This window comes from Urocitellus parryii, chromosome 1, assembly GCF_045843805.1.
Source record: "Urocitellus parryii isolate mUroPar1 chromosome 1, mUroPar1.hap1, whole genome shotgun sequence".
NCBI lineage: Eukaryota > Metazoa > Chordata > Mammalia > Rodentia > Sciuridae > Urocitellus > Urocitellus parryii.
Window position 1 is genome coordinate 116429275 of NC_135531.1, and position 16165 is coordinate 116445439.

Consider the following 16165-nt stretch of genomic DNA (forward strand, 5'->3'; position numbering starts at 1 on the left):
CTTCTTTTTCCTATTCCATCTACCCTTCTCTCATCATTAAAACCTGATCAGGTTAGAAAGCTCCTCCTTTCAATGACACCACGATTCCTCAGATAGAAATGTTTCTTTCCAAAACCAATAAGCATTACAGTATTTATCATATCCTATCATTTATTACAGTGCATATGAAATGTTACTTCATTTCAGTAAATGTTACTTCATTTCAGTAACAACTCTAAATGGGCACAAAGTGTTAAACTTACTTTAGTATTCACCATAATCTTACAACACGAAATACATAAGAATAATAAAAGCAGCATTGCAGGCAAGTAATATTTCGTTAATCCTCTTTATTTTCTTACCTGTGGGATCCCAAGTTAAATTGTGTACTATTGATTCCAGAAAAAATTGGCCACTCTTCTGCCACTGACTATAATATTCCTAAAATTAGAAGAAAAAAGTCATTTAGATAATTATGATAAGCATCTTTTCTATGAAATGTGTATGTTCAGGCTTATTATTATAATAATACATGCAGTCATTTTTAAGAACGAAGTGTTCAATTCATTCAGAATAAGAGAATATATGATGGAGATTACTGAGAGAATACCCAAAACTCTTTCTTTAGCATAACCACCAATAAAGCACATGTCATCTTATATAACCTATCTTATTAACCTCAGACCAAATTATTATTTTTTATAGTTATGGTCAAAAGTTTAATTTTAAATATTTGTCTGTGGTTCTGCTATTTAAACTTTTCTTAATTTTTCATCCCCATCCAAGATCATGACGGTACATGGGAAAACTGAGAAGACATATAGCACTTCCTTAATAAATTCTTATATAAGGCCTAAAAATTTTTATTTTTTTTTTTCATACCAGGGATTTAACCTAGGGATGCTTAACCACTGAGTCACATCCCAGGCCCACTCCCTTTTTTTAATATTTAATTTTGAGACAGGGTCTCACTAAGATGCTTAGGGCCTCCCTAGGCAACTGAGGCTGGCTTTGAACTCACAATCCTCCTGCCTCAGCCTCCTGAGCCACTGGGATTACAGGCGTATGCCACCACACCTGGCAAAGCCTTTCTATTTCTTAAAACAGTATGCTTCAGACTATTTTTGTCTGCAAATCAGTAAGAAAATACATGTTGTACCATGAACCAGAACGCACAAACACACACACACAAAGATATATATACACACACACATATACATACACAGAGATGTATATATATATATATAGATAGATAGATAGATAGATACACACACACACACACACACACACACACACACACACACATATACATACAGACATACATATGAAACCTGGGGTTACCCTTACTACATATGATATACATTTTGACCTTTCAATTCATTTTCCTTTAAAATTCAAATTGTGGCCTACTAAATTGATTTCACTGTCCACTAATAGACCAAAATCCATAAATATTCAATGTAATAGTTTAGGATAACAAAGAAGATTTTTATAAAAAGATCAAATTTCCAAGAGCCATGCTCACAAATTTAGGCTCAAAGGGTCCAGTTTGTGGCACAGGAACATGAACTTTAAACCAACATCCTGGGTTATTTTGAATATGAAGCAGTACACAGAATACACTTTTATGAAGGACTGTCATTATAAGAATGGCTCTTGATCAACCTGAACATCATAACCCTCTCTCAACTAGATATATATATACTGAAAGAACATCTTGCGTTCAGATGTTAAAATTCCCAGGGCAGGATCTATCTACTTGTCTACCAACATTTCTGAAGTACCCCTCTAGTGATGAACCAGCACCTCAAAAGAATTTTCCAGGATGTATAAAGAACATGGAATAATCTTTTTAATGAGGATGCATAGTTTCTGAAACTATATTCTAAAATTATATATAGACTTGGTGTATCTTCCAATCAAATGGTGATTTTTCCATTTGATCCAGTTCTCCTCTCCTTCTCAAGTTTTTGTTCCCTTCTCTGAAGTCAGTGCTTCCTAGAAATAGTCTGTTTTATTGAATATTTTACATAGTTCAACTCTTAATAATATAGGCATCTCAAAATAAAATACTGATTGTTTTTCAGCTGATTTTTACGTTCAACATATAGTTACTGAAATACTTTGTTCTGGGTAAACAACTTTCAAAATTTATTTTTAATATTACCAATTTGCTAATTCATAAGGTTATAAGAGCCTCTAATACTGGATTCACTAACAATCTATAAACACAGAAATCACTACTGTCATGTATAACTAATTAGAACAATTTTTTAAAAAATACATACAAATCAGGGAGAACTGTGGATACTCCTTCCAAATTTAAAGACAGCTATCAAATTAACTCAGAGAAAATATTTTTCATTAACACAAAGAAGTAATCACACCTATACAGATAGCTTTTAAATTTATTTATTCATTTATTTATTTATTGTGGTACTGGGGATTGAACCCAGGAACATTCTGCCTCTATCCCTAGACTTTTTAGATTTTTTTAAATTTTGAGATAACTATTTTGAACCTAAGCAAGTCAGCTTAAGAAGTTTTTTATTCAACTATGAAACTAATACCTATTCAGTCTTTTTTTGTTTGCTTTATTTTGTTTTTTTGGTACCAGGAATTGAACCCAGAGGCACTTGACCACTAGCTACATACCTAGCCCTTTTTATTTTGAGTCAGGGTCTCACTAAGTTGTTCAGGGCTTTGCTAAGTTGCTAAGGCTAGCCTCGAACTTGTGATCCTATTACCTCAGCCTCCTGAGCTCATTGCATTATTTTTTCTTTTAGTAATTTTATTTTCATAAAAATAATACTTATGAATTATAATATTTATGAATTAGTTTATGAAACAAGAAATAAACTGGTTTCAGAATGACCAAGTCTATGAATATTTTCTCATTTGTGTTCCATTATTTTACATAACCACTGGACCCTGGGCCTGACCCAAAGAAAATGTCACAGTTCTGTTGACATAGGAAAGGGTCAGTTAGTTGATTTGCCTCTCTTCTCAAGCAATTAAAGATACTGGTTTTAATAAAATACTTTGGAAGACTTAAACATGTCTTTAGGATCTGAACTTATACCTGTGAACATGGGCATTTGACCTCGGTCCTTTAGAACAAGACAAATATTAATTATCAACTACTGACATGAGGAGTCTGCAGTGCTGGTTAGGTAAAGACAAATATACCTAGTTATTCTTGATGGGGTTATTTTAAGGATGACAGATTAAAGACTATATAGAAATGGAAAGAATTATAAACAGTGTTTTAGAGTAGACTAAATGTGCTAAGGCAGGCTTCAAATTTGCAGTCCTCTTGTCTCCTGAGTAGCTGGGATTATTAGCGTGTGCCACCAATTGGCTCAACAGCTGTTTTATTGGTCAACGCATTATTTTCTTTGGATTTCTATTGTCTCATTTTTAAAAAGAAAGGAAAAGAATAACAGCTGTTCAAAGTAGGTTAGAGGTAACTTGTGAGATAATGAATTAAGTGAAAATGCCATAAAAATGAACAAAATAATATCTGAAGGTATTTTTACTATAAAACATCTTCAGATTCTTTACATTTCTACAGTCTTTAATATGTCATCCTTACAATAACCACATCAAGAATGAGGGCTAGGGCTGTGGCTCAGTGGTAGAGCACTTGCCTAGCAAATGTGAGGCACTGGGTTCGATCCTCAGCACCACATTTAAAAAAAAAAAAATTATTATGTCCCTCTACAACTAAAAATGTCTTTTAAAAAAATAATGACTAAGTTATTAATCAATTTCAGAGTTGAACAAAAAAACTTCTTAAGCAGATTTGCTTATATTCAAAGAGATAGGAAGCAGCAGAAATAGAAACCAGTCCTATGAGTCTGAACACACTGTTCTTTCAACTACATTATACCTATCTTGTTTCATATGGCTAAAATTACTAATCTTCACTAGAGACAGGGAAAATAATGTGGTTCATTTGTTATACTTAAGAGCATTAAAGCACCTATGAAATCTACTATAAATTACCAATATTTGTTAACTATTGATTAACCAGATTTCTTAACTATTTCTGAATATCAATTCCTTATAAAGAAAAAGTCATTGAATTATATTCTATATACATGATATACATGATATAATAAGCACAAGAAACTAAGTTCTAGAAATGTTAAGAACCTAAAAATAAAACATGTAACTTTAAGAAGAAAATATAAATGAATGCAGATCTAAACCAACAATAAAGTCCCACCCACATAAGGCTACACAATGGTGTTTGATATTAGCAATAAAATTAACTGTCAAACTTTAAGTTACTTTTTAAAATATAAATAGTAAGGTAAAAAATATTAGAAGAAAAAGAAGTAAAGCATTTCAAGACAATTCATTGGCATAATTTACTATATTATAATAAAAAATTTCAATATACTTTAAAGAGCAATGGGATTTAACATGTATCTTAAATTATAGTGTATAATTTATACTGGTTATTTGATGGTTGTTCTGATTTTATACACTTTTAATACTAAAAACATTTCAAATCCTGAAGGAAAAAATGATAAATTACTGACCAAATTTTTCTTTTGTTTCGGTAGATTAACTGGTTCAAAAATGGAGATAATGTTTCCATAGGATGCTGCAATCTTTTGAAAGATAAAAGAAAAAATTATTATAAATATATTAACTTACATATCAAAGGAGCAAAAGAAATAAATAATATAGTTTTAAATATGTCCATACACACAATTTCACTAATACTTAAAAATGTCAGGTTTGAAGATCATCCTATCTGAGTCGGAATCCTAGTACTGAACCTTAATATTATAGATATTATAAAAATACATAGGGAAACATTCTTTCTAACAGTTGTTTTTTTTTTTTCTTTTTTTTTTGGTACCAAGGATTGAACCCAGGGGTGCTTAACCACAGAACCACACCTCCAGTCCTTTTTTATATTTTATTTAGAGACATGGTCCTTTTCAAAATTATCATTATTTAGAGACAAGTCGAGTGAGAGTTAATCTGCTGAGGCTGGCTTTGAACTTGAGATTCTCCTCTCTCAGCCTCCCAAACTGCTAGGATTACAAGTGTTTACCAACCCATTGGCCTAACAGTTCTATTTTGAGGACTAAAAGTAACATTTGTAAAACACTTTGCATATATAAAATACAGAGTCAATATTAATTCCTTTCCTTTTAGAAGAAAACATATCAATGTAATACTTACCAAATACAGAATCTGACAAATCTCAAAATTGTTTTTAAGGATATCTATCCTTCAAGTTTATGATTCTGTCAGTGTACATTAAACTTTAAAAAATAAAACCTAGATTTATTCCTTTGCAAATTGCCTGAATACATTTATTTATTTATTTACTTACTTATTTTTGGTTGTAGGTGGACACGATATCTTTATTTTTACATAGTGCTAAGGACTGAACCCAGTGCCTCACACATGAGAGGCAAGCACTCTACCACTGAACCACAACCCTAACCCCCTGAATACATTTTTTTAACATTTTGTTTTATTAGTCTTTTAAGTTATTCTTAAAAAATATATATGGAATGCTACAGACTGAACTCAAGAGTCTAATGCACATACTCTACCACTGAGTTACACCCCTCACCCCTGCCTTTTATTAGAATGACCATAAAACCCAGCATCTCCTTCATCCTAATGTGGACTAACACGTAGTTTAGTTCATCATAAAATGTAGCTTTCATTGAACATAACAAATTAGATTTCCAACATTAACCAGTTCTATCTGAGTCTGGATAATATAAAAAGTTTTTATACAATAATAAAAAGTGCAAAATTACAAAGCTAGTCAATCAGGCATGAAGAGAATGAAAAAAAATCTCAAGGATTTTTATTATTCTATAACAAAGATCATATTTGGAATATAGTAATAAATAATAAAATGTCTAAATAAGAGAAAGATGAGAGAAACTTGAAGAGATGCAGGTAACAAAAAGAATACTAATAAAACAAATAAGTAAAAACTGCAACAATACACAATTCTTTTACCAAGATTATTTTTAGGTCCCCAATACTAATTTTTCAAACTGCCAGATTTATCAGAAATTAGGATAGTTTTTTTTTTTTAAGGGAGGGGTGTGGATTCTTTTATGATAAATTTTATTCCTCACAGGAAATGTTACAGTGAGGTTAAGAGCATAGCTTAGTGATAGAACACATGCTAAGCATGCATGAGGTCCTAGGGCACACCAAAAAAATTCTAGTGGAACAGACAAACAATTGTAGCTAAATATTTGAGGGAGAGGGAGGGAATGAATTGGCAAAATTCAGCCCAGTTATAAACAAGGATGTATCTATGACATATAGAGCTTTTTTAACCTTATATATTGCCTACTAGTAGGACTCACATACTGGTACTACACAGAATTGTATTTAAAATTTAAAGGGCTGGGGATGTGGCTGGGCTGGGGATGTGGCTCAAGCGGTAGCGCGCTCGCCTGGCATGCGTGCGGCCCGGGTTCGATCCTCAGCACCACATACCAACAAAGATGTTGTGTCCGCCGAGAACTAAAAAATAAATATTAAAAATTCTCAAAAAAAAAAATAAAATAAAATTTAAAATTTAAATTGTATTTAACCTGATCTGTATGCTCCGTTTCTTTTGTTTTTGCTGTTGCTATTTTACCTTCAAGGTTTTCTTTTCAACTTTTCATATGCAAAAAGAAGTCCAGCCAAAGTTTTTCATTTCTTTTCTATACTTGAAAATTAATATTACAGATTTTAGTAGTCAATCAACCTTTCAACACAAAGTTTATCCAAAAGTTACAAGGACATAACTACCTGCTAGCAAAGAATGACTTTACCAAATAGTTTTTAAAAAATTATAAACTTATAAACAAATTTAATTTTTTTTTATGGTGCTAGGGATTGAACCCAGGGCTTTATGCATGTGAGGTAAGCACTCTACCAACTGAGCTATATCCCTAGCCTATAAACTGAATATTTGTCATTACTTTCCCTCAATCCAATTGATCTTTAAATAAGTTTTAGACCAATTCTAAAGGTAGTATTATGTTTCTCAAATCAAATGTTATACCATATTTTAAAATTTTATAATTACAGAATTTCTGAGACTCTCTAAAATGCTTCTTAGCAAAAAAACAACAACAAAAAAATTGCAGCTACCTTGTCCTTGAAACAAGGCAAGTCTAAACAGGAAAGTCATACTTCAAGATTATCCTTACAAAAACCTGATACTCAAAACAAATCTGCATATTACCACAAGATCACAAACCTTGCCTTGTTGCATTGAACAGTCTACACAACCCACTTGAATATTTCCATGTTTAGCTCCTGGTATTATCTGTAATCTTTCAAAATCGCTTCCCAGTATTACAATGTCACATCCAGATGCATAAGCCTGAATAAAATAAAACAAAAATGATAAAAGTGTTAAAAAAGCATTATCATGTAGAACATACAGGTATTAAGTACTGTGTTTTAAACAGACCAATTTTAAATGGTTTATTTAAAAACAAACAAACCTTTATTTGGAATTATTTCTCTTTCTTCTTATGTGTAGTCCAACAGCAAATCCTGTTAGCCCTATCTGCAAAATGTACACCAATGGTTCCACTTCTCTTACCTCCCCTGAATGCTATGGGTCTTATCTAACCCACCATCATCTTTCTCCTGCATTACTACTGTTAATTGCCTGCTTCCATTCTTGTTCCCTTCTATTTCATTTTCACAGAATGATTTCTTTTTTTAATATTCTTTTAGTTGAAGATGAACACAATATATTTATTTATTTTTATGTGGTGCTGAGGATCAAACCCAGTGCCTCATACTTGCAAGACAGGCACTCTATCACTGAGCTACAGCCCCAGCCCCTAGACTGATTTCTTTAAATATTTATTTAGGCAATTTTCCCTGGTTTAATGCCTTGAACAGTTTCCCACTGCACTCAGAATAAAATCCAAATTCCTTATTGTAGTCAATACTCGAAATTACTGTCCTACAAATCCATGTCCAGGCTATTCTTTCCTTCTCTCAATTGGTTTCTGTCCCTACACTACCCTTCTTTCTGTTCTTCCTGCCATCTCAAGGTGCTTTACCTGACTTTTATCTGCCTAGTCTTTGTCTAGCTAGTTTCTTTTCAACATTCAAGTATCTGTGTATTTTTCTTTTTTATTTTTTTATTTATATATGACAGTGGAATGCATTATAATTCTTATTACACATATAGAGCACAATTTTTCATATTTCTGGTTGTATACAGAGAATATTCACATCAATTCGTGTCTTCATACCTGTTCTTTGGATAATAATGATCATCACATTCCACCATCATTAATTATCCCATGCCCCTGCCTTCCCCTCTAACCCCTCTGCCCTATCTAGAGTTCGTCCATTCCTCCCATGCTCCCTCTTCCTATCCCACTATGAATCAGCCTCCTTATATCAAAGAAAACATTCAGCATTTGGTTTTCACAAAAGCTAAATTGTGGAACCTACTTAGATGCCTTTCAGTAGATGAATGAATAAAGAAAATGTGGTATGTATACACAATGGAATATTATTCAGCAATAAAAGAGAATAAAATCATGGCCTTTGCAGGTAAATGGATGGAGTTGGAGAATATAATGCTAAGTGAAGTTAGCCAATCCCAAAAAAACAAATGCCGAATGTCTTCTCTGATACAAGGATGCTGATTCATAATGGGGTTGGGGGCAGGGAGCATGAGAGCATTAGAGGAACTCTAGATAGGGCAAAGGGGGGGAGGGGAAGAGAGAGGAATGTGAATAGAAAAGATGGTAGAATAAGATAGACATCATTACCCTAAGTACATGTATGAAGACACAAATGGTATGACTATACTTTGTATACAACCAGAGATATGAAAAATTATGTTCTATATGTGTAATATGAAATATAATGCATTCTGCTGTCATATATAACAAATTAGAATAAATCACTAGCATAATATCAACTCATGAAGTGTGGAGTAGAGTTGGTTATATCATCTTTTTTGTTTTTATTTTTAGCCATCCAGGAGTTTGTTGCCATCCATTAGTTATAATAATAGACAGATATTCAAAAATTAAACCAGTAAGAATGAAGAATAACTAAAAGCAAAGTGAAACAAACTAATTCTCTTTTAAATGAATACTATATTTTATAGAAGGAAGGTTGCAAGAAGGACAGAATAACTGATGAACACAGAATTTGACCAGAACACAGAAATTCAGTCTTGAGCAGGGTGGGGAGAGGTAAATAAATTCTGAGCACCTTTTGTAGGCCTGTTTATTGTAATAGCATGGACAATGCAATTACTAAATTTTAAATGTATTATCAGATTGAGCAAATGAGCCAAGGTTTGCACTATGTTAGAAGGTACAAAGATACGAAAGTGGAAAAGGCATAATAGAACCAGTAAGGTTCAACTTCAACTACAACTAGAAATACTAGCATAAGCTCATACTTTCCAAAATATTGACAATTTCATGTTGATGTGGATATGTGCTAATTCTATGTAGTGAAAGCAGCAAAGACATTCTACTAGCAATGAGCACATTCAGCATCTTGATCTTGTTCTCTACTATTATTCTCTACTAAAAGGAACTAGGAACATCTTGTTATGCAATAAAGAAAGGAGGTACTTTAGCCAGGTGCAGCTCAATATTAGATATCTTAGACTGAGTTATTGGCTGTCTCTGAGTTAGTACTATGCATGAGTGAGAGAGAACTAATTAGTTATAAGTAAAGCCATTAATAATAATAATAATAAAAAGTAAGGCCACTGAACACATGCTTACTCCCTCTACTATGCCACCATATAATGTCTTATAAAGACACTCTGGTATAAATTAAACAATCTTCTTCCACTTCTTCTCATAATTAAAAAAGCCTTATTTGGATGTAAAGTAACCAGGAACTCCATAAATGTTGACAGGAATGTAAAATAGTACAATTACTTTGGAAAACATATACAGGGCTGAGGATGTGGCTCAAGTGGTAGCGCGCTCGCCTGGTATGCGTGCGACCCGGGTTCGATCCTCAGCACCACATACCAACAAAGATGTTGTGTCCGCCGAGAACTAAAAAATAAATATTAAAAATTCTCTCTCTCTCTCTCTCTCTCTCTCTCTCTCTCCTCTCTCACTCTCTCTTTAAAAAAAAAAAAAAAGAAAAAGAAAAAAGAAGGGAAAACATATACAAACCCTATGATCCAGTAATTTTGCCCCAAAATACTCAACAAAATGTGTCCATGAGTACTCCAGAGATATGTACAAGAACATTCACTACTCTATTCATAATAGTGCCAAAGTAGAACCAATTCAAATACTACCAACAATGGAATGGACAATAAATTGTACCATAATCACACAATGGAATACTCTAATGATTCTCAAACTTTCTAGTCTCAAGAATCCTTTTTACTTGGGGGTGGGGTATAGCTAAGTGGAACAGTGCTTGGCTAACACTTGTGAGGCACTGGATTCAATCCTCAGCCTCACATAAAAATAAATAAAACAAAGGTATTATGTCCATCTACAACTAAAAAAAAATTGTTTTTAAAGTTTTAGGAGATGGAGGATGGACTCTTGAAAAAAAAAAGAATCCTTTATACATAGAAATGTACTGAGGTCAGTCACTTCACCCTTTAGCTTTATTTTTTGTGAATTAGCTTATCAATATTTACTCTTGGAAATTAAAACTAAAAAAAAAAATAATACATAGATATTCCATTAGTCTCCAGGTAGTGCCTTTGGAAAACTACACGGATACATGCGAGAGAAGTACTAAATAAGTTTGGCATTATTATGAAAATGACTTGGTCATTCGGACCCTCCAAGAGGATCTTACCACAGACTGCTCTTTGCCACTGCTATGTAGCAATTTAAAAAATTATTTTTAATGTTAAGAATATGAATGAATTTTACAATGATGCATTAAAAAATCAAGACATAATTATGATTTTGTTTACTCAGAGTCAAGAAACAAGTGAAATTAATCTAGGGTGATAGAAATCAGGATAGTAATTATTACTTGGGGAACAATGATTAGGAGGGAGAATAAGTGGGTGCTCTTAGAAATTATAATGTTTTATTTATCAATTTAGTCATTTCATATAGAGGTTGACTTTGTGAAAATTCAATAAGATAGGACCTTATGATTTCTACCCTTTACTGTAAAACTGTAAAATATGTCTTCAGTAAAAACCCTAAGAAAAAAAATCTCATTCTCAAAATCAAAGTCATTTTTATACTTTTTCACTTAGTCTCACTTTTTCCCAAAATGGAAAGTACAGTTGTTCACTAAATTTTAAAATATGGTTCATCCAGAAAAACTTAGAAATGAAAAAGAAACCCATCTTATTTAAAATGTAACAGTATAAAGGGTCTACTGAAACTATAATTTCAAAATTCATTTCAACCATACCACTGTACTAATGCTAACCCCAAGGCATAATATCCACAACATACTGAAAAAGGCAATTTTATTTTTTATGTTTAAACTGTTTTAGGCAAGGAAGGAATTCATACTTTATTCCTCAGAGCATGTTGCAGCATGTTGATAAAAGGGTTTAGGTGCAGTAATTAAAGCTGGATCTCAGAAAAGCCATCCCTTTTTGACTTCATGTTAGATTAAAAACACCCACTAAAATGTATAGCAGTCTTTCTGGCCCTTCCTCTTCCTCCCAGTTTTAGTCATAATCCCACCAAATTAAATTTTAGAGGACTGAGATTTACAATTCCCATATAATATTTCTTCTAAACACTCTCATTTTCAGGCTCTAAACCCACTATGTCCCACATGCATCCCAAGTATGCATATTGATACAAGCTTGGTATAATTTATCAAATTGCTGGGGAAAAGACAAGAAAGAAAATACTAAAAACAATTTTTGAAAAAAAATATACATCATAGTATAAAGGTGTATTAAGAATTGTAAGGCAAAAATAATAATAATAAATAATAATAAAGCTATTGTAATAAATAAAGAGATCAGAGACCAAAAAAATTAAATAAAAAATAAAGTAGCATTTACTATTTAAAAAAAGATATGTGTGTATATATATATATATATATATATACATACACATACATATATATATATACATACATATATATATTTATATTTACACACACATGTTTCTCTTCCCTCTACCTCTCAAATGAAAAGTATTCAGGTGTCTGTGGGGAAATAAAAGAAAGTAAATCTTTTCTTCCTCCGGCAAAAGAGGTTCTATTTTCTTAAAAAAAAAAAAAAAAAAGTCCCCTGCACCCCCAGGTACTAAGGATTGAACCCAGGAATGCTTGATCTACCACTGGGCTACATTTCTTTTTTTTTTTTTTTTTTTTTTTTAATTCTGAAAAGGTCTCATTAAGTTGCCCAGGCTGGCTTTGAATTTGTGAACCTCCTTCCGTAGCCTCCCAAATAGCTAGATTTACAGGTTTGTGTCACTGTACCTGGCCAAAGAACATTTTAAAATATATTATTTCTTATCTTTTGTTCATGTGCTTCTTTTCTGGTAGCTGCACATACAGAATAACAACTGAGACATTTTAACATAAATACCAAGTCCTCTTGGTAGGTCTGTCCTTCCGCTTCCCAGTAAAGAGACAAACTCCTAAAGTGGAGAAACTATTTAAGGCCAGAGATGAAAGGCACAGCTATTCCAACACAAGCTCCCAGGTCTTCCCACAAAGTCCACTGTATTTGATTTTTTCCAAATTACTGCTGAAGGGGTTTCCCAAAATGACTGTGATGTGATTAGAGATTATGGTGACCATACAAATCTAGCCTTTCTGTAAGTTATAGAAAACCAACAAGAAAAGGACAATGAGACAGCCAATACACAAACTCCAACAACTGTTTTCAATATTCAATTACTGACAGGGAAGAAGACTTGAAGTTGAGGAACAGAGCTCACCTTCAAAGCCCTCAGGTTAAGAAGGATGTTCAACAAATAAAGTCAGATTCTGACAATTCATAAAATGCATCCTTCAGTTCTCTAGAATGGAAATTGCTATCTACTGTACTTGGGGGTTTACCTGACTATGCTCCTGGATACCATACAAAAGCTGCAATCTTTCTTCTTCGACTAATATTTTGAAGCATCTGCTTGGGTTTTTCCTGCAGACATGATACATAGCCCACAATGCCCAGGCTGAACTGTTGGTTGAGAGAAGTTGCCAAGGAGTGTAAAAAATGAATTGCAAGATCTGTAGGTCATTACCAACATTCTTACAAGTTGAATTTGGCCAATACTGCATGATTGCAAGCATATCCTAGAAAAGAACACTACTCTGCCAGTCAAAGAATAACCAGGGCTGTTTGTCAGGTAGACTACAACAGAATAGCTCACTGCTAATTCCTTGGTTTGAAGTAAATTGTTGATTTGCTTCATCACATCTTCAGTCACTATTGGAAAAGAACTCTGACTTCAGCTATGTTGTTTAAAAGACCAAGTACTCTGTTTTGTACTGAAGACACTGAAAAAAGTCACTAAAACTTGGATAAAGCTCATCAATCCTTGATTTTCAATGATATGTTGCAGTCACCTGGTAACTCTGTAAGATAATAAAGAGCTTTCAAACTAACAAGAGGGTAACAACATCTACATTCTTAGTGATCTTTGTTTTATTATTGCTAGAAGTTCCTTAACTTCCATGAAGAGCTCTTCTTGAAGTTGTGCAATTTGCTCAGGTGACAGCTGCAGTCCTGGAATCCAGGTGATGAGCACTGCCACTGTTTATGTAACCAACTTGGCAGTATCAACCCTGTCAAATAGAATATCCACAAGAATTCTTCAACTGGTTAAGAAAAGAAGACACCACTGTTGGTAATAGGAAAAACTTTTCAGAGTCTTGAAAAGTAAACAGGTAAACAGGCACTGATCAGAGCCAGGCTCTAATGTGTTGAGAGCACAACCACTGGCTGTGAACTGCACTGGCAAATCCCTAATGAGTCCTTATTCCTATAGTAACAAACTTTGAAATGGCAGGCATGATTATATGCATTGAAAATGCCTCTATGAAGAACCTATAAAGAAGGCTGGGATTGTGGCTCAGCGGTAGAGCGCTCGCCTGGCACGGGTGGGACCCGGGTTCCATCTTCAGCACCACATAAAAATAAAGGCATTGTGTTGTGTCCATCTACATCTAAAAAATAAATATTAAAAAAAAAGAACCTATAAAGAGATTCCTTCATAAAACATGACCTGTTCCTATATCAGCTCAGTGCTTCAGAAACCTAACTCATATTGGCTTCTCCAAAAATCTTCAAGTCATGTAGTAAAGAAGTCAGAATAACCAATATCTGTAGCTAAGAGTCCCACAAATTGTATTATGGACTACTGTGGTATAAACAACTCTACAGCTCCATCAGTGATGAAATTGCCCCCAGAAATATCCAAGGAAATATTTGGCAGGATATCCTTCTTCTGTATCAAATAAAAAGCTAGTTCTGATTTGAGTTGCCTTTGATCAAAAATATCAAGGTGAAGCAGACATTTAAGTTCTCTGATGACTGCAAGGATTTGTGGTTTGCTCGTTATTAGGCATTTCAGGTAGTGCACTGTGAGAGATTTGAGTCAATCTTTACAGGTAAGAAATGCAGATATGCTCATGACCAGAATATTAGCGATATCCAAGTTTTCCAGGTTTGGTAACTAAGAAACATTCATTGTGAAAGTAAACACTGAAATCACCTAAAATGTGAAGACTAGTAAGATGACCAAAGGACAATAGTCTTGAATCTTAAGAAATGCTTATTAAATCTAACAGGAGACGCTGGAGGTTTTGCTAGATCCAGCTACTGCTGCAAAGTCTACTTACAATGTTTGGGACTGGAAGGTCAGAGTGCACTGCAGTGATGTCTACCTTAATGAATATGATGGCAGAAGACTTTTATGAAAGTAAATGAAGAGATTTTAGCTTTGGTGATATTAACCATCTCCAGGTTCATTTGCCTTGGAAAACACTTACTATTCTATCAATCAGCTTCTTTTTACCATACACCAGCCTGAGCATCCTTCTGGGCTTCCGGAAGGAAGAAAGTCCAGGGTGACAGGACCACATGCCAGAACCATGGTGATCCCTGCCCATGGGGCACTAAGAAGAGAAGAGGCTACAAGCAGGGGCTGGGATCCTGTGAGAGCTATCAGTCCACAGCGGGCGACTGCTGGACAGCATCAACTAAGGCAATTTTAAATTGGCAAACAATTTGTTTGACATGAAATAGATAAGGCAAAATGAATATCCACTTTGTTATACTGATAAATACATAAACTCCAGGTCACTCAATGCCTTCAACTGTGGAAATAAGATAGTACAGATAGAGGATCCTCTGTAATTATATAGAAGCCACAAAACAAGTTAAAAACAGCTGACAGTATTATGAGAGTAATTAACTTGTTCTCTCCAGTTTTGTTTTGTTATCAACAACTAACAAAATCTTAGAAGATTCCTTAAGTAGTTATTTTATTCTTGGCAGTTCATCTCTACAAAAACCTGGCATGTTACAGACACAACCACTGTCATTCATTATCACAAACAAGTAGATATGTATAGCAGACTATACACATGTTGGGTAAACTTTCATTAATTCATTAAATAAACAGGCTGATACCAATTACACAAAAACGTTTTTAATTTGGGGGGGAGGGCGGTAATTGGGACTGAACCCAGGAGCATCTGTCTCTGAGCTATATACCCAGCACGTTTTAAACTTTTTCTTATTTGTTCTTTTAGATATACATGACAGTACAGTGTATTGTGACATATTATACATACATAGAGTATAACTTATTCTAATTAGGATCTCATTGTTGTGGTTGTACATGATGTGGAGTTTCACTGGCTTGTATTCACATATGAACATACCAAAGTTACATCCCATAGTCTGATTGATTCTTCTATCTTTCCTATTCCCATCCTCTCTTCCTTCTCGTCATTCCCCTTTTTCTAAACAATGAAATTCTGTTCTTCCCTACCCCAACCCCTTGTGTTGGGTTTGTGTATGTATGTTAGCATCCACATATCAGAGAAAACATTTGGCCTTTGTTTTGAGGGGACTGGCTTATTTCACTTAGCATGATAGTCTTCAGTTCTATCCATTTACCAGCAAATGCCATAATTTCATTCTTCTTTATGGCTCCATAATATTCCATTGTACATATATACCAAATTTTCTTTATCCATTTATCTGATGAAGAAC

The 16165-nt window shown here is 33.7% G+C and overlaps 1 protein-coding gene and 1 pseudogene across 2 annotated transcripts in view; both read right to left on the reverse strand.

The window, feature by feature from the left end:
- The window catches only part of Dmxl1 (Dmx like 1), a 166473-nt gene that overhangs the window by 139308 nt on the left and 11000 nt on the right, over nt 1–16165 (reverse strand). For both annotated transcript variants that reach the window (XM_077801239.1, XM_077801235.1), the window contains exons 2-4: nt 7232–7357; nt 4530–4601; nt 342–420 (exon numbers count right to left, since the gene is read on the reverse strand). In XM_077801239.1, coding sequence (XP_077657365.1) covers nt 342–420; nt 4530–4601; nt 7232–7357 — 277 coding nt within the window. The remainder of the gene's footprint in view (nt 1–341; nt 421–4529; nt 4602–7231; nt 7358–16165) is intronic.
- On the reverse strand, nt 12895–15054 carry LOC144255701 (protein zyg-11 homolog A pseudogene; annotated as a pseudogene).